At 47.4% G+C, this 17,653-nt stretch overlaps 1 protein-coding gene and 1 pseudogene across 3 annotated transcripts; both read left to right on the top strand.

Moving 5' to 3' along the window:
• Nucleotides 1–827: 827 nt before the first annotated feature.
• LOC130381497 (heparan-sulfate 6-O-sulfotransferase 3-B-like) lies at nt 828–17,653 on the top strand. Of its 3 annotated transcripts, none has more exons than XM_056589137.1 (3): nt 828–1,384; nt 16,864–17,521; nt 17,555–17,653. In XM_056589137.1, the coding sequence occupies exons 1-3, from the start codon at nt 828–830 to the stop codon at nt 17,651–17,653; spliced, it is 1,314 nt and encodes a 437-aa protein (XP_056445112.1). The 3 variants fall into 3 exon arrangements, with proteins under 3 accessions (XP_056445112.1, XP_056445114.1, XP_056445111.1); XM_056589139.1 differs by having other exon boundaries at nt 17,561–17,653; XM_056589136.1 differs by having other exon boundaries at nt 16,864–17,653.
• On the top strand, nt 15,768–15,886 carry LOC130381908 (5S ribosomal RNA; annotated as a pseudogene).

Consider the following 17,653-nt stretch of genomic DNA (forward strand, 5'->3'; position numbering starts at 1 on the left):
GTCGGTTTCCTCAAGACCTCTCCATGGTGCTGAATGAGACAAGCAGCCTCCTCCTGTGATGAGATGTCATCACACACACACACACACACACACACGCACGCACGCACGCACGCACGCACACACACACACACACACACACACACACACACACACACACACACACACACACACACACACACACACACACACACACACACACACACACACACACACACACACACACAGGAATTCCTGTGTAATCCGCACGAGCGTCTGTGGGCTCGACGCGCACCGAGGTCCGATAGGCTGGCGAGCACGGCTGTGTGATGCAGGATATGCTGCTGACGTCACCGGCTCACGGTCTCTTTCGGGATGTTCTCTGATCGCGGACGCAGTCGGACATGATCCACCGTGTGTGTCCTACATAAAGCGCGGACGGGAAAGCTCTCATCGTGTTCCTTTTCGATTGTTTCGATCTCGATGTTCGTTGCGCGGAGACGGATTAAATCGCAAAACTGCACTCTTTGTTTTCGCGCTGTGTGTCAAATTCGATAAGTGACCTAAGCCTCTCTAAGAGAATCTGAAGTGTTTAACACTGAGGTTTCTGCCATCGCAGACACTAGCCCTGAGTCGCAGACACGTGGCTCTAAGGATCGGAGTTGTGGGAACTCACCGGGACAACACCGATCGGGACCCCCACCACCCGCCACCCCACCCACCCCGATCTCCCAGAAACAAGGATGAGAAAAGCAAGAATAAACGAGAGGACAGCCGACTCGGATGTCGCGTGAGTTTTTCTCGCTTCTTTGGCCCATGGCGTGATCGGAACAGCCCGTTCATTTCCCGCCATGGTGGAGGAGAAGTTCAACCGGCTGCTCTTCATCCCCATCGCGGCGCTGCTTTTCTTCATGATCTGCTACCAGTACGTGTGTCCCGCGGACAGCAACACATGCAGGTTCACTGGGGAGGAGGACAGGACACCCCGGCGGTTCTCCTCCTCCACCTCCACCTCCTCATCCTCCGGATACTCTGACTCCCAGTACCCCGCGGAGGCCGACCCGGAGATCGACTCCAAGTTCAACTTCACCGCGCGGGACCTGGACCGCCGCGTGGACTTCGACATCAGTGGGGATGACGTCATCGTGTTCCTGCACATCCAGAAGACGGGCGGCACCACCTTCGGACGGCACCTAGTGAAGAACATCGATCTGGAGCAGCCGTGTGACTGCATGCCTGGGCAGCGGAAGTGCACGTGCCACCGGCCCGGGAAAACCGAGTCGTGGCTCTTTTCGCGCTTCTCCACGGGCTGGAGCTGCGGTCTCCACGCGGACTGGACGGAGCTCACCAACTGTGTGCCCAAAGTGATGAGCAAGCGCGACAAGAAAAACACACCGCGGAGAAAACGGTGAGCTGGTGATTGGTGTGCGTGCGTGTGCGTGTGTGTGTGTGTGTGTGTGTGTGTGTGTGTGTGTGTGTGTGTGTGTGTGTGTGTGTGTGTGTGTGTGTGTGTGTGTGTGTGTGTGTGTGTGTGTGTGTGTGTGTTCGAGTGTGTGTGTGTGTGTGTGTGTGTGTGTGTGTGTGTGTGTGTGTTTGTGTCTGTCTGTCTGTCTGTCTGTCTGTCTGTCTGTCTGTCTGTCTGTCTGTCTGTCTGTCTGTCTGTCTGTCTGTCTGTCTGTCTGTCTGTCTGTCTGTCTGTCTGTCTGTCTGTCTATCTGCCTGCCTGATGTCTCTCCATCCCATGTATCTGTCCATCTGTCCATCTGTCCATTCATCCATAAGTCTTGGATCACACACACAGATCACACACACACACACACACACACACACACACACACACACACACACACACACACACACACACACACACACACACACACACACACACACACACACACACACACACACACACACACACACACACACACACACACACACACACTTAAGAGCAAGAAAGGATCTTCGAGGGTCCCCCTAGCATGGGGTCTATTCCACTGCTATTCATAGACGTAGGATTGCAGATACAAATCGGACATGCACGCAGAACATGCTCATGCTAATGCTCAGACACCCCCAGGGGACCCATAAACCCTGCCGCTGACCAAACCCCCTGCTTGCTGCCCCTCTCTCCGCTAATTCCGAATCTGTTCTGGCTACTAATTGCTGAAAATCAGAATTGCATCAGCATTGCTGACAGAATCACACAGTGGACCTAAGCGCTCTCTGCTTCACATACTTATCATATCGGAGTGGAAGTTAGCCCTGTTTCTCCATGATTTCAAACACTATAAGATTAAAAAAATAATAATGATTGGAGGCTGAGAGTCCTGGGAAGGACGGCGTGTTATCACCATGGTCACGAGCCATGCTGACCTTGGGATACTTTTGAAAGCAAACACACGACGTAGTGGTATATACAATAAGTGTTTGCAAAGCACAACTTCCTCTCAGGACACCGCAGTCCACCGCATCCCAGACAGAGCTCAACATGTCCATACACACCGCCCCGCCGGAGGTAGTCTGACGTCACTAACAGAACGACACCGGCGCTCAGCAGAATGTAACGATCACCTTGTGTTTTGGGGAGAATGGCGGGATCATCAAAAAAAGCGAAAACAGATTTTACCCTTTTTCCGCTAAATAGGGGATTTATTTCATTGATACAATGTGTGATACAATGATACAATGGAATCGATTACTATGTTTTTAATCATACAAGACAAATGACTGTCTTAAACATAAAAAATATTTTGGGTTCAATACCCCTTTGAGTTACTATATATGAATAAGGTGTAGCCTAGGTGATTTCAAATGCAGCCTCATTGACCTGTCACCTGCACTTCATATCAGTTGGTGGTATAGGTTGCACTGATCTAACACCAACCCTAACCCTAGCTCCAACCCTACATGATCACACTTATAATCCCCTATAACTTTTGAACAACTACCTGTTCCATAGTGTCCTGTCTCTGTACTGTCTCAAGGCAAATTTCCACCAGAACCGTCATGCAAGCATCACGGCAGTAAAACGGTGGCCGAAGAAAATAGAAACCATTGTAGTCAATGTAGGCTGGATACGGTCGTGGAACCGTCCCCAAACCGGCACTTCGTTTATGATACTCGCCTCTTCTATTTTTGAAGGTTGCCGGTTCGCAGCCATGTATCAGAACACTTCTACAGCCAATCAGTTTACATTTGCTCATGAATATTCATGATCTCACATCGACCCCTATGCAATTCACTAAAAGGGTATTGTAATATTATACAGTATATCTATGGTATCAATAGCTAATCAGTGGCAAAGAAGAAATTAAATTCTGCATCGATGCCTTGTCTATTCTCTAATCGTAAGTCCATGGTCGCGAGCGGACTGTGATGTTGCTATGACATCTAGAAATCATACCATATTTAATGGGTTATAATATTGATATATATATATTATGTAGGGGTTGATTACAACTCATGAATAAAATTGTATGAATCATTCTAATCATAATATCTTTTACAATTCGTATATTATAATTATGCACGTCTTGAGCCATGAAAGCCACATGCACCACTGAGAGTGTGTTAAATATCTGTGTCAACTGTACTCCAACTGATGCAATTAGCTGAAGCCGTGGGGTTTTGACACTCTTATAGACAGGTGTGCCATGTCACGCACGACATGCTAGCCATACGCTAGCCTGGTCAGAGTGCTAATCTTCATCTGCTCCCGCCTGGGAGTATGATAGAAGTCCGGCCAGAACAGGAGGAGGAGGAGGAGGAGGAGGAGGTGAGGTGGTGGTGTTGGAAGGGGGTTATGGATTACAGGGTCAACTAGCATCTAGCTTAGCTGTCAGGTCGTTAGCGTTGGCGCTATGTGTCTAAGCTAGTGTTGATCATGGCGGTAGATCTCTTTGGCCAAGTGTGAGGAGGATTCTGTAAGGGTTTGGGTCATTACAAGGAAATGCCTGGAGATGAAAATGTGTTTCTGAAATACTTACATCATACTCATTGACAGTCATACAGCACACACACGCACACACACGCACGCACACACACGCACACACACACACACACACACACACACACACACACACACACACACACACACACACACACACACACACACACACACACACACACACACACACACACACACACACACACACACATACACACACACACACACACACACAGACAAGCTTAGCTTAGTTTAATCCTTTTGGATGAACCGGGGCATGCACGTCTCTAAGCGAAAGAGTTTTTATTTCTTATGAAATCCAACTCATAGTTTTGTTTACTGTAATTGAGATTTGAAAATAATAACTTTAGATGCAGAGGAGTGAGAGAGACAGAGATGGATAGAGAAAGAGAGAGAGAGAGAGAGAGAGAGAGAGAGAGAGAGAGAGAGAGAGAGAGAGAGAGAGAGAGAGAGAGAGAGAGAGAGAGAGTGATAGAACCAGAGTAGAGAGAGAGAAACAGAGGAGAGAGAGAGATAGAAATCCAGAGGAGGGAGAGAGAGAGAGAGAGAGAGAGAGAGAGAGAGAGAGAGAGAGAGAGAGAGAGAGAGAGAGAGAGAGAGAGAGAGAGAGAGAGTAAGAGAGAGAGTGAGAAGAGAGAGAGAGAGAGAGAGAGAGAGAGAGAGAGAGAGAGAGAGAGAGAGAGAGAGAGAGTAAGAGAGAGAGTGAGAAGAGAGAGAGAGAAGAGAGAGAGAGAGAGGAATAGAGAGTGAAGATGGAGTGATGGAGGGAGAGAGAGAGGAGAGAAAAGAGAGAGAGAGCGAGTGAGAGGGATAGAGATAAAGAGAGAGGATAGAGGAAGAATAGAGAGAAGAGAGAGACCGAGTCTGAGAACTAGACAAAAACTTGACAAATTGGCCCCACTACAAGATAAGTAAATGAAGTGCACCATGTTTCTACAAACAACAGCTAAACAGAGTGCAGACTAGTCATAGGAATCTGAAGCCAACATTCAAGTAGCTTTTGCGGCGCTTGAAACCAATGAAAGAGGACTACTGTGTGTTTTCCTCTTCCAGGATCTTTCCTGCTCTCGTTGTGTTTTTCTGCCATCTTCGCTTGTCGAAGGGTTTGTTGGAGGGTTTACAGGCAGCGTGCGCCTGTAAACAATCTCCTTTGAATGTGGGGTCCTGTGAAGCCCTCCGAGACTGCCTTAAAAGGGCGTTGGGAAATTAAACGTGCCTAGCCTAGCCTCAGCTAATAATAACACATTCAGGAGGCTACTGAGTATGTGTTTGGGGTTGTGTTTACCCACGTGCTATTGGCCCTCTATTAGCATATCAGCAATAAAAACAATGTAGGGCAAGATAGCATCTTAGCCCCAAATTGACATTAGCCATTCAGACAAGCCCTGTGTCGGCAGATTAGCATGGATGCTTTGCTTCTATTACTCTATATCTAATGAGGAGGACGATGTGATTGAGTGTGTGTGAGTGTGTGTGTGTGTGTGTGTGTGTGTGTGTGTGTGTGTGTGTGTGTGTGTGTGTGTGTGTGTGTGTGTGTGTGTGTGTGTGTGTGTGTGTGTGTGTGTGTGTGTGTGTGTGTGTACATGTGTTTGTGTGTGTGTGTAGGATTGTGTTTCGGGCATATAGCTGCTTACCATTTAATCTCCTTCTTGTTCCATTTCATAATGTACAACAAGATTTGGTCATATTATTATGTTGACATCATTAAGCCCCACATTATTACAATTTATAATCTCATACCATCATAGGTATCCACATTTTGGAAAGAAGTACTTTAGAATATTGCTCTAGACCAAACGCCAACTAAAAACCACCTTTAAATCCATTACTTCATTGAATCGAGAGGGATTGTGATCTCTATCAAGGATAATCGAGTTCTTAGAAAAAATTGCAATGACGACAACTAAAATATCCATAATGCTGAATTGATTTCGTATGATCTCTTCTATTCTTTCAGGTTAAGCTCAATTTTTTAAAAGCACTGAAATCAAATCGGGGAGCAGCTGTTGTTGGGGTAGCCTATTTGCTGTTCATTTTGCTGAAACCAAGACAAAATCCTTTTCAAAATATACTTTGAGGATTTGGGATTGATTGTATCAGGTCCGAAAAGAAAGGATCCTAATTCAATCACGAATCATATTAAATATGCAAATATTATGAATAATCTGCTCTCTATCTCCAAACCAACTATGACTCTATCCTGCTTTCCCGGTCATTCGTGTAAAAGAATGACCGGGAAGGAAAGGTCAAGAAAGACTTTTTAACCGGCCATGTTAAATTGGAACCAATGACCACAAACTTCTGTCGTCCATTCATTCTTTAATTCTTTCCTCTTCCTGTACATCCGTCCCTCTGCCCATGTCATCCATCACGCCAGGTTTAATATCCAGTTATTTTTAGCCCTTAGTCTTAACAGTTTTAGATTGGTTCACTCCCAGTCAGTGTGGATCCCGCTGCGACTCGTTTCATGGCTAAAGGTGCTAAATGGCTGTCCGCGGCTGTCAAACTTGCTAGCTACCCTCCCCTACTACTGAACCCTGTGACCCGGTTAGTCCCACGCTGTGCATGCGGACGACCAGTCCATACTACTGCCCTCGTTACTCTAAAACACAGCAGGGGGTGGTTCGCCAAACAGTGAAAGTGCTTAATTCTGGTAATCAGCCTCCACTCACTTTTAGCTTTTAACACTGTAATATATCATATATTTTTGTTTTATATAGCACTGATATCCAGGGCTTGATTCGACCTATTTAATTGGATCCGTCAGCCCCTTTGCCACTATTAAAATCTGTAAATACATTTTGTGTGGACTATTTAATGTTATCTGTTGTCATTCAGCAACAAATTAAACGAGAATTTACAATTATAATTACTGTTGTTATGGGCATGCCATATAGTGTTTACTAGGCTCCAATGTCATGTCAAAGGATGTATAGAATCTAAACAAGTACGGATACTGAGCGTGTTGGGCTACTTAGCCTGTTACCCGCATTAAGCACGTAATTGTAGCAAGGCGCTGGCCAAAAAAAAAGAATGCTTTGATAGACTAGATTAATGCTTTTGATTTTCTAAAGACTTTACTTGCGTCAATATCCCGGTTAAAATGTTTATATGTGAATATAGATATATATATATATATATATACCGTAGGCTATATATATATACATACAAAATGTGTGCGTACAATTAAGGCACCAACTCTATGAAATACTCTGAACGAATGATCATATTTGCTGCATTCCTAATGTCACCACCGTTTGCTAGATTAATGTGGGAGATACACAAGGAAAAACTTTAATAGAACAATATCCGGCCGCGCTGCAAAGGTGTGGCTAAGCAGGAACAGCAGCTGATTTCTCCGGGGAGCTCCGAGGTGTCGGGGAGCAGCGGTATTGTTTTTTCACACTTCATTCGTCAATAACTAAAGCCAGCACGTTGTTGTGAACAACGTCACTTCACCTCGCTCCCGAGTGCTGGATCCTACAGCGCCTGACACACGGTCGGTCACGACGCGCGTCCAGAACAAGACTCAGACCGTTGGTCGGTCTGTCTGTTAAGATAGGTATTCCCAAACTTTTTTCCTGGGGACCTACTTTTTTTAATTATACACCATCGCGACCCAATAGTACAGTACAATCAAAAACATGCTTCTTGTTGAAAGTTCTTATAAATGCTCATGCCGAACAGGTAGGCTTGTGTTGATGTGCGGCTATTGTTATAAAATAGTCAATCAAACAATCAATTTGAACAGTCAACAATCAATTCATTAACCACATAAGATAAGATGAGATGAAACTTTATCAATCCCCCGGGGGAGAAATACAGGTGATTCAGAGGGAATCAAAAATTACAAATAGTAACATATAGTAAGTAAACGTATGATGTAGTAATTCACAGTATTCACAGTATAAACATCAGGTCTATTGTAGACCTGTCTGTCATTAGGCACATTTTGTGCTATTTACCTTGCTAATTTGATAGGTGGGCCTGCTTGCTTTTTAGCTTTGCATTCCAGTCTGGTGTACAAGAGGAGAGCGCAACGCAAATATCGGGTGCAGCGTTCAGTCTATTTCAGTATTTCTGCATTTCTGTATAAAAAGTAAATAAATACATTTATTTGGTGACCCTATTAAGACCCACGTGTGGGTCGCAACCCAGTATTTGGGAAAGACTGCGTTAGGATAATCGTGAATGTTTTTTAGTCGGTTGTACAGTGGGAATATCAAACGCTGGGCCTTCAGCTCAGAGGTGTCACACCCAAGGGGAGGACAGGTGTAGCTCATGAGGTTAATTAAGTGCACAGGCATGCCTACAGACCCACAATGACCAATAGTGTTCGACCCAGCTCTGTGGTAGAGGCCTGTTGTGTCAGACATCATTTTTTACTTTTCATTGCAATTTGCCGTGATTAATCGTGACATTTCACAGACAAAACTTTTAATAAAAACCTGATTTGAAAAAAGGATGCGTTTTCAAAAGCACAAATCGTATTGCTCTGAATTGAACGATTCTTTGCCAAACAAGCAGCACCTGATTGAGACAAAAAAATGATAGCCGTTAGTTCATTGTAAATTGTAGCCATCACCAACCCCCGACGCTCAATCTCTCTTCCTCTTGGCCTGGTCTGCGGTAGAGAGCGGGGAGAGACTTCAGGGTGAGTCTTTGGTTGGTTCCTGGGAGATATATCCACAGGATTTGCACTAATCTGAACACTCCTCATGGGGGATTAAGGACAGCCGGAGACACCGGTTTTCTTTCTTCCTTCTTTATCCTGGTAAGGAGAGGGTCAGGGGGGGTGAAGAGAGGGAGGGATGGAATGGGGGGGGGGAGAGAGAGAGAGAGAGAGAGAGAGAGAGAGAGAGAGAGAGAGAGAGAGAGAGAGAGAGAGAGAGAGAGAGAGAGAGAGAGAGAGAGAGAGAGAGAGAGGTAGAGATTAAAGGAGAGAGAGGGTGGGATGGAAGGGGGAGAGGGGGATGGAGGGAGAGAGAGGTAGAGATGAAAGGAGAGAGGGAGAGGTGAAGGAGAGAGAGGGAGAGATGGAGGGAGAGAGGGAGAGGGGAAGGGAGAGAGAGGGAGAGAAGGAGGGATAAGAGAGTTAGAGATTAAAGGAGAGAGGGAGAGGGGAAGGGAGAGAGAGGAGAGATGGAGGGAGAAGAGAGAGAGAGGGAAAAGGGAGAGAGCGAGAGATGGAAGTGGGAGAGAGAGAGGTAGAGATTAAAGGAGAGAGAGGGTGGGATGGAAGGGGGAGAGTGGTATGGAGGGAGAGAGAGGTAGAGATGAAAGGAAAGAGGGAGAGGTGAAGGGAGAGAGAGGGAGAGAGGGAGAGGGGAAGGGAGAGAGAGGGAGAGATGGAGGGAGAAGAGAGTTAGAGATGAAAGGAGAGAGGGAGAGGTGAATGGAGAGAGATGGAGAGATGGAGGGAGAGAGAGGTAGAGTTGAAAGGAGAGAGGGAGAGGTGAAGGGAGAGAGAGGGAACGATGAAGGGAGTGATGAAGGGAGAGAGGGAGGGAGAGAGAGGTAGAGATGAAAGGAGAGAGGGAACGATGAAGGGAGCGATGAGGGGAAGGAGGGAGGGAGGGAGATGGTGGGATGAACAAAGCGATGGACGAAGAGACCAGGAAAACACCTTCAGGTGGGGATGAATTGATATTCCAGGACTGCTCTTGCGTGTACTCTCTCTTTGGAATGGAAACAAACATAACATTAAAAAGACATGACTCGAATAACTCCTTCAAAAGATCAGCGTTTAGTATTGACCATGTGTTTCATGTCCAAGAACTACATTTGCAAAAGGAAGGTGAATATCTTGGATGGAATTTAACAACTTTGTCCTTTCTTACGGTGAATTCCAATTCAAAGGATATGCTTATGGTGTGGTTTGTCCCTTGAAAGACTGTTCCTTCATTCCTTGCTCACCTTGTTGCCGTAAATCGCTAATGCTAGAGAGCAGAGCCAGAGAGAGCGTTTGTGTAGTTTACACAAGCTATATTTATAAGCTTTGGAATAAAAGCAAGCCTATGAATTGCATTTGATGGACAGTTTGCAAATACTGCGCATTGTCCATTTAATGACTACGACTTAGTCATTATAGGGTCAGGAGAAACTCAACCTTCAAAGAGAATAGCCTCTCCCAGGACTTTAAGGTGAGGCAAGGAAAGCTTACTTGTACAGCACACTTCAAACACAAAGTCCACATAGAGAGATGCATATAGGTGGGGATCACTTCTAAAGACATTTAAAGGAAATGGATCAACAGTCAAAATATTTATCTTTGTCACCAAAGCGTATCTGAAACACAATTCAAATTTCATGCAGCTATTTGTCAGTAACTAACCCAAAACACCTGCTATTGTCCTCAATAGGGCTCTGAGAAACTCCCCAAAACCAAGAGGCAAGTGGGCGAACCCATAAGAGGAATCATTGGTTTGAATACTGCCATTTAATAAGTTGTGAAACCATTAAGATGAACTTTATAAGCTTGATAACCAAATAGCCATAATGTTTTGTTGACCAGATTAGAGTCACCCAACTGCCTTTCAAACGATGGGGGCGGGGCCATTGTTGGCCGAGGCGGGGCTACTTGGTGTATGGGCGGGAAATACATGAGCAGAGGCGGGGCTTAACAGGTCAGAACGACAGAAGCTAAGCAAGCTTTGGAGATTAGGCTTGGAGGTGGAAGGTAATGGCGTAAAGGCACCCAAAGCTGACACCAATGCTGCCTCGTTTACACACACACACACACACATACATGCACGCAGGCACACACACGCACACACGCACACACGCACGCACACACACACACACACACACACACACACACACACACACACACACACACACACACACACACACACACACACACACACACACACACACACACACACACACACACCTCTTTATTTCAAACAACACTTATTTATGTCGTTGTGTTGGCTGGAGGCAGTTGGAGAGGAAAGTGACAGTAAATGAGGTCTATAGGGCTTGGTCGGACAGCATCCCATATTGAGAGTTATAGTACTGTTATATCCTAAATCATTGTAAACACCAGTTTCAAACACCACATTGTCTTCCTATGAGGACGATTCATTTTATGAATGATTACTAAACAATGACCAAGCAAGGTTATGTTGTGATGTACAAGCCCTATCAAAACTGGGCCTATCAGCCTAGTGCTCCTCCTCCACCTCCTCCCCCTTCTCTTCCTCCTCCTAGTCCTCCTCCTCCTCCTCCCTCTTCTCCTCCTAACTTCCTCCTCCTCCCCTCTTCCTTATCGCCCTTCTCCTCCTCCCCCTCTTCCCCGTCATCCTCCTCCTCCCCCCCATCCTCCTCCTTCTCCTCCTCCCCCTCACCCTCCTCCTCCCCCCTCCTCCTTCCCCTCCTCCCCCCTCAGCTCCTTGGGGTGTTCTCCTCATCCACTAAAATAGAACGTCTCATATCTCAGACGAGCACGTTCAGCCGGGCGGCGGGCCTTCACTCTGTAGCCTCTCTCTCCCTCTAACCTATTGCTATCCTCCCTCTCTCTGAGTCTGATAGCCATTCTACCAACTCTCTCTCTCTTTCTCTCTCTCTCTCTCTCTCTCTCTCTCTCTCTCTCTCTCTCTCTCTCTCTCTCTCTCTCTCTCTGGCTCATAGTCTCTCTATCACATTTCTCTCTCTCTTTGACTGCAACCATGTCCTTCGGACTCCTTTGCTCTCATTCTTGTTTTCTATCGGTCTTCTCTCGTTTCTCTTCTTCCCTATCACTCTCTCTCTCTCTCTCTCTCTCTCTCTCTCTCTCTCTCTCCCCCTCTGGTCCATGTTATCTGGACCTCTCTCTCCAAGAGCCCTACTTCAGACTGGTAATGGACACCCAAGTGCAGGCCGCTGACTTCCGTCTACAAACTGTGGTCCAAGCCCAGGGACACTGGATTGTGTTTCAGTGTGTGTGTGTGTGTGTGTGTGTGTGTGTGTGTGTGTGTGTGTGTGTGTGTTCCTGTAGCTTACCTGGGTAAGCTATCACGTAAACATAAAAGATAAAATGATAGAGAGAGAGAGAGAAATAGAGAGAGAGAGAGAGAGAGAGAGAGAGAGAGAGAGAGAGAGAGAGAGAGAGAGAGAGAGAGAGAGAGAGAGAGAGAGCGAGCGAGAGAGAGAGAGAGAGAGGGAGAGAGAGAGAGAGAGAGAGAGAGAGCGAGAGAGAGAGAGAGAAACTTTATTCAACGTTTCTTTCTTCAAACAATTTAACCTTTTAACACAGACAACGAAGACTTTAGGTTAGACAGCAATAAATAATAAATAAACTAAATAAACACACTCATTAAAACGCAGTTAAAAAAACAACAACAACACATTGACAGTGTAAAGTGACTCGTTCAAGCTGACGTTATGAGAGACAGCAGGCACACTGCTTTATATACCCTCTGCATCTTCAACATTGCTTAGCTCTTTTGCTAGTCTCTGCCCAATTTTTTTCAATCTGTAATACTCCTTCTCAGTGAAACCTCCCTCCCCTCTGATGTTCATCTGAGATTTTACAGATAGCAACAGCATTTTTTTGTCTGCAAAATGTTTATCATACTGGACATTCTTCATATTTTTTGTTCTTTTCAAGAACACCTCACTATGTACTGAGTACATCCCATCCAGCTGTGAAGCAGAAGCCAGTGGTGAGTCAGTGAGGGGCTGGCTGTCTGTTACACAGTCCACCATCTCCTCCTCCTCCTCACTGGACTCTGTCTCTACACCACTAGACTCTGTCTGCACCTCCTTCTCCTCCCCATCTGCTGTTTTCTTGGCTTTAGAGCCACAGGTTTCACTGGTCTGTTTCCTTTTAAGAAGGGGAGCCTTACACCTACTGTCTTCCTCCTCCATCAACCCACCCTCACTGTCCCTCTGCTCTACTGCAGCAGAGCTGGGCCCAGCCTCTACACTCTCTGCTGGTTCTGTAACATTGTCCCCCTTCTCCTGAACAACACACTCATTCTTTTTTCCATTGTCAACACATAATAGAAAAGCCTTTTCTGGATTTTCCCCACACTGCTTTGCAGTTACAACATTTTCTTCTGTGATCTCAATGCTTGCAGCCCGCTGTTTTACAGCGTCCACATCTTTGGAGGGGCCTGCTGTCGCCTCAGCAGGCTCAGGCCGATTTTTTGTGGCTATTTCCGGGCAAGCTCTGACTAAATGCCCTTCTTTCCCGCAGGCAAAAAACTTCAGAGTTCCAGAATTTACAAACACAGCATAGTCAAAATCATCCACCCTTAATTGAAAAACTAAACTCAGTTCACTGTCCTTCTTGTTCAGAATCATGTGCACTTGCCGTCTATGTGACACTACATGCCGCAGCAGGGGAGACTTGCAGCCTGACGGCAGCTTCCTGATTGGAGACACTATTTTCCCGTGCCTCGATAGTTCCCGAACCAGAACCTCGTCGCCGATGAACGGAGGGATGTTAGAAATAGTAATCCTCGCTGCCGGCGTTGTAAGCGGAGACACGGACACAAACAAATCATTCACAACGATCCCAGATTCCACCACTTGGTATGCCTTTGCCACGCTGTCCACAAAAATAACGACCCCTCCGTTCATCCGGGCCGCGGACTTGATGCTGCTGTGCCCGACAACGTCTGCCACTGCCAGACTGCAGTCCTCCACTGAACACGGGAAGGTGGTGGAGATCTTGAAGCCATGCCTGCGGCTGAGCCCCTCGAACACTGCCATACTCTCGGCGCACCGACCAGCGGCCGCTGGTCGATCGCGAAAAAACACCCCAAAGTAGCACCAAAAAACACCAAACACCTCGCAAAACCGTCACCCAACCATATATACAACATTTACCGAAAAAAACTATGAAAAAGGTTCGCTCTCACACACGCTCCGCTCTGCTCCGCAAATCACGCACCTTCCGCTCAATCAGAGAGAGAGAGAGAGAGAGAGAGAGAGAGAGAGAGAGAGAGAGAGAGAGAGAGAGAGAGAGAGAGAATATGAACCAGCGATTATAGGAACTGTCAGAGGAAGGTCATCAAGGAGCAGGTAGGGGTTAGACAGTACAGAGACCCCCACCACCACCTCTACCAACATTACTGCCACCACCACCACCAAGACCACCACCACCCTGTTATTAATTAGCCCTGACCTTCATCCAGTGGATAGCAACAGAGAGCAGGAGGAGGTGGAATGGGTTGGCATTTTGCCGTCTATTCAAAGCACAAAAGGTCACAGTGGTGTAATGGGAGGCGCTGTAAAGGCAGTAGTGATGATGGCGGCCATCGTAAGCATTCATCCAGCGGGCGCTCTGCCGCGGGCGATCCCGACGAGATACAGAGACAGGACAGAATGGCCGTCACTAACACACACACACACACACACACACACACACACACACACACACACACACACACACACACACACACACACACACACACACACACACACACACACACACGCGCACGCACGCGCGCGCACGCACGCACGCACACACACACACACACACACACACACACACACACACACACACACACACACACACACACACACACACACACACACACACACACACACAGACTTTCAGTCGAGTGGTAGGTGGAGGGATGGGAGGCAAAGACAGGTCATGTCCAGCCATGATGTGTAGTAGTGGAAGCCTTTCTGTGTGTGGAAGTTCAGGAACCATAAATAAGGGTTGTTGGAAATAAAGAGGCTGTAATTACAGATCTGGGATGTAGTGAGTGTGTGTGCTTGACTGTGTTTGTGTGTGTGGTGGGTGTTTATGTGTGTTGGGGGTATATGATGTTTACGTGTATGTGTATGCGCGTGTATGTACTCTTTATGATTGTTATTTTTCTCTGTGTGTGCGTGTGGTTGTGTGTTTATACGTGTGTGTGTGTGTGTGTGTGTGTGTTGTGTGTGTGTGTGTGTATGTGTGTCTGTGTGTGTGTGTGCGTGTGTGTTTGTGTGTGTGTCTGTGTCAGTGTTTGTGTGTGTGTTTGTGTGTGTGTGTGTGTGTGTGTGTGTGTGCAAGACTAAATGGTTACATAGAAGGCAGTACAACAAAATTACACGAATCCAACTGTTGTTAAAAAACATAGCCTTTATCATTCATGGTAAATAATAGCCACAATTGTCCGATAAGGTAACCTGGAATTTGAATATGTCAATCACCAGTTTTGACATCCACCACACAGAGCCAGGAAACAAAATAAATCTTGAACTAAAAATAAAGAAATATTGCAAAAATTCTTCTTTTCTTTTATTACTTTATTAAAATGACACTTCCTTCAAATTGCTCCACTCGTTGATGTTGATGGAACGGTTATTTCTGAGTTGGAGGACTGTCACCTTTACATCATACAAATCTTGAAATGAGGGAGAGACATATACATTTATGTGCTTAGACAGGAAGCTGTACTGATTAGAAAGGAAGGGAAAACCTGCCAGTCTTCATCACCCTTCCTGTTGGAAAATAATTGCCTGAGGATTGTTGGTTCACAGTGCGAACCAATTAGCATCTGACAATCCTGATAACAATAGATGACTTCTGGAAACAATGACAGAAGGCTAAGCCTCGACTTCCACTTCTATAGTCAAAAACGTTGTAATGTTTTCAGAATAAACGTGACCTGGTTTTCCAGCCCCTACCTACTTCTTAATGTCCTGTCTCTGTACTGTCCAACCCCTACCTGCTCCTCAATGACCTGTCTCTGTAGTGTCTGACCCCTACCTGCTTGATGCTGTACAGTAATATAAAAATGAGGCATTTGAAAAAACGAGGGCAGAAGTCTAAACTAGTCAACGTATCACAGGGATATGTTCCCACAAAGTTTGCTTGCGCTACCACTCGCGCTAATAAAATAGCAGCCATACCACCCTGAACACCCCCAATCTCGTCTGATCTCGGAAGCTAAGCAGGGTCAGGCCTGGTTAGTACTTGGTTGGGAGACCGCCTGGGAATTCCAGGTGCTGTAAGTGGTGTCCGGTGGTGGCCAATAGGTGGCACTCTTCCCTCTGGCCCCTTCACTCATCAATCCCGATGCCCCAGTGCAGTGACGGGGACACTGTGCTGTGGAAGGTGCCATCCTTCGGAGGAGACGTAAATCCGAGGTCCTGACTCACTGTGGTCATAAAAGATCCAAGGACACTTATCGTAAAGAGTAGGGGTTTCCCCGGTGTCCTGGCCCAACCAGGCTCATTCAATCTGGCCCCCCTAATAATCCTCCTGTACAATTGGCTGACTCATCATTAATTCCCTCCCTCTCAAGCTGGTGTGTGGTGAGCGTTCTGGCGCAGATTGGCTGCCGTGCATCACCCAAGTGGGTGCTACACACTGGTGGTGGTGAGTTAGGTCCCCCCCCCCTTCACTGTAAGCGTCTTTGGGTCATTGAAAAGTGCTATATAAATATGATGAATTATTATTATTATAACGGGTCCTTCCCATTCCAAACGGAAACAGGCTGGCGTTGCAACGAGCGCAATGCACTGTGGTAGTTGGAGGATTTCTTACGTTTGAGCCAGAGAGACACTTTCTGGCTTTTCTCAGGCAAGGATGAACCGATTTCAATTTTCTTTGCACATTTATAATACATAGAATTATTTACTTCATAACCTTCATATCTCCATCGATGAAGTATCCCTTTAAGGACCTCTGAACTGTATAACCCCTACCTGCTCCTAAATGACCTGTCTCTGTACTGTTTAACCCCTACCTGCTCCTTAATGACCTCTCTCTGTACTGTCTAACCCCTACCTGCTCCATAATGACCTGTCTCTGTACTGTCTAACCCCTACCTGCTCCTCAATGACCTGTCTCTGTACTGTCTAACCCCTACCTGCTCCATAATGACCTGTCTCTGTACTGTATAACCCCTACCTGCTCCATAATGACCTGCCTCTGTATTGTGTGCCTCCCCTCTGTCTCTTCACCCCCCCCCCCCCCTCCCCCCCAGCAGGAACTTCTACTACATCACGGTGCTGCGGGACCCCGTGTCGCGCTACCTCAGCGAGTGGAAGCACGTGCAGCGCGGCGCCACCTGGAAGACGGCGGCTCACGTGTGCGACGGCCGGCCGCCCACAAGCGACGAGCTTCCCGCCTGCTACGCCGGCGAGGACTGGGCGGGCGTAGCCCTGGCCGACTTCACCGCCTGCGCCTCCAACCTGGCCAACAACCGGCAGGTGCGCATGCTGGCCGACCTCAGCCTGGTGGGCTGCTACAACGCCACGGGCGCCAGTGAGCCGCAAAGGGGGCGGGCACTGCTGGCCAGCGCCAAGGCCAACCTGCGCCGCATGGCGTTCTTCGGCCTCACGGAGTTCCAGCGCAAGACGCAGTACCTGTTTGAGGGGACCTTCGGCCTGCGCTTCCTGCGCGCCTTCACGCAGGCCAACAACACACGGGCCGCCAGCACCGGCGTGGGCGAGGAGGTGCGGCAAAGGATCGCGGCGCTGAACGCGCTGGACGTGGAGCTGTACGAGTACGCACGGGAGCTGTTCCAGCGGCGCTACCGCACGCAGCGGCAGCGGGAGCGGGCGGAGGAACGGCGGCGGCTAAGGCGGCGGCGATGGCAGCGGGAGCGCCGGCAGAGGAAACAGTACCGGGGCTTCCTGTCGCGCGTGTGGAGGCTGGGGGGAGGGGAGGAGGGGGAGGAGGAGGAAGAGAAGGAAGAGGATGAAGAGGAGGGGAGGGGGGAGATGGGGGAGGCGACCACCACAGAGGATTATAGCAATCAGGTGGTGCGGTGGTGA

The sequence above is a fragment of the Gadus chalcogrammus genome, chromosome 4, assembly GCF_026213295.1.
Source record: "Gadus chalcogrammus isolate NIFS_2021 chromosome 4, NIFS_Gcha_1.0, whole genome shotgun sequence".
In the NCBI taxonomy this organism is placed as follows: Eukaryota; Metazoa; Chordata; class Actinopteri; order Gadiformes; family Gadidae; genus Gadus; species Gadus chalcogrammus.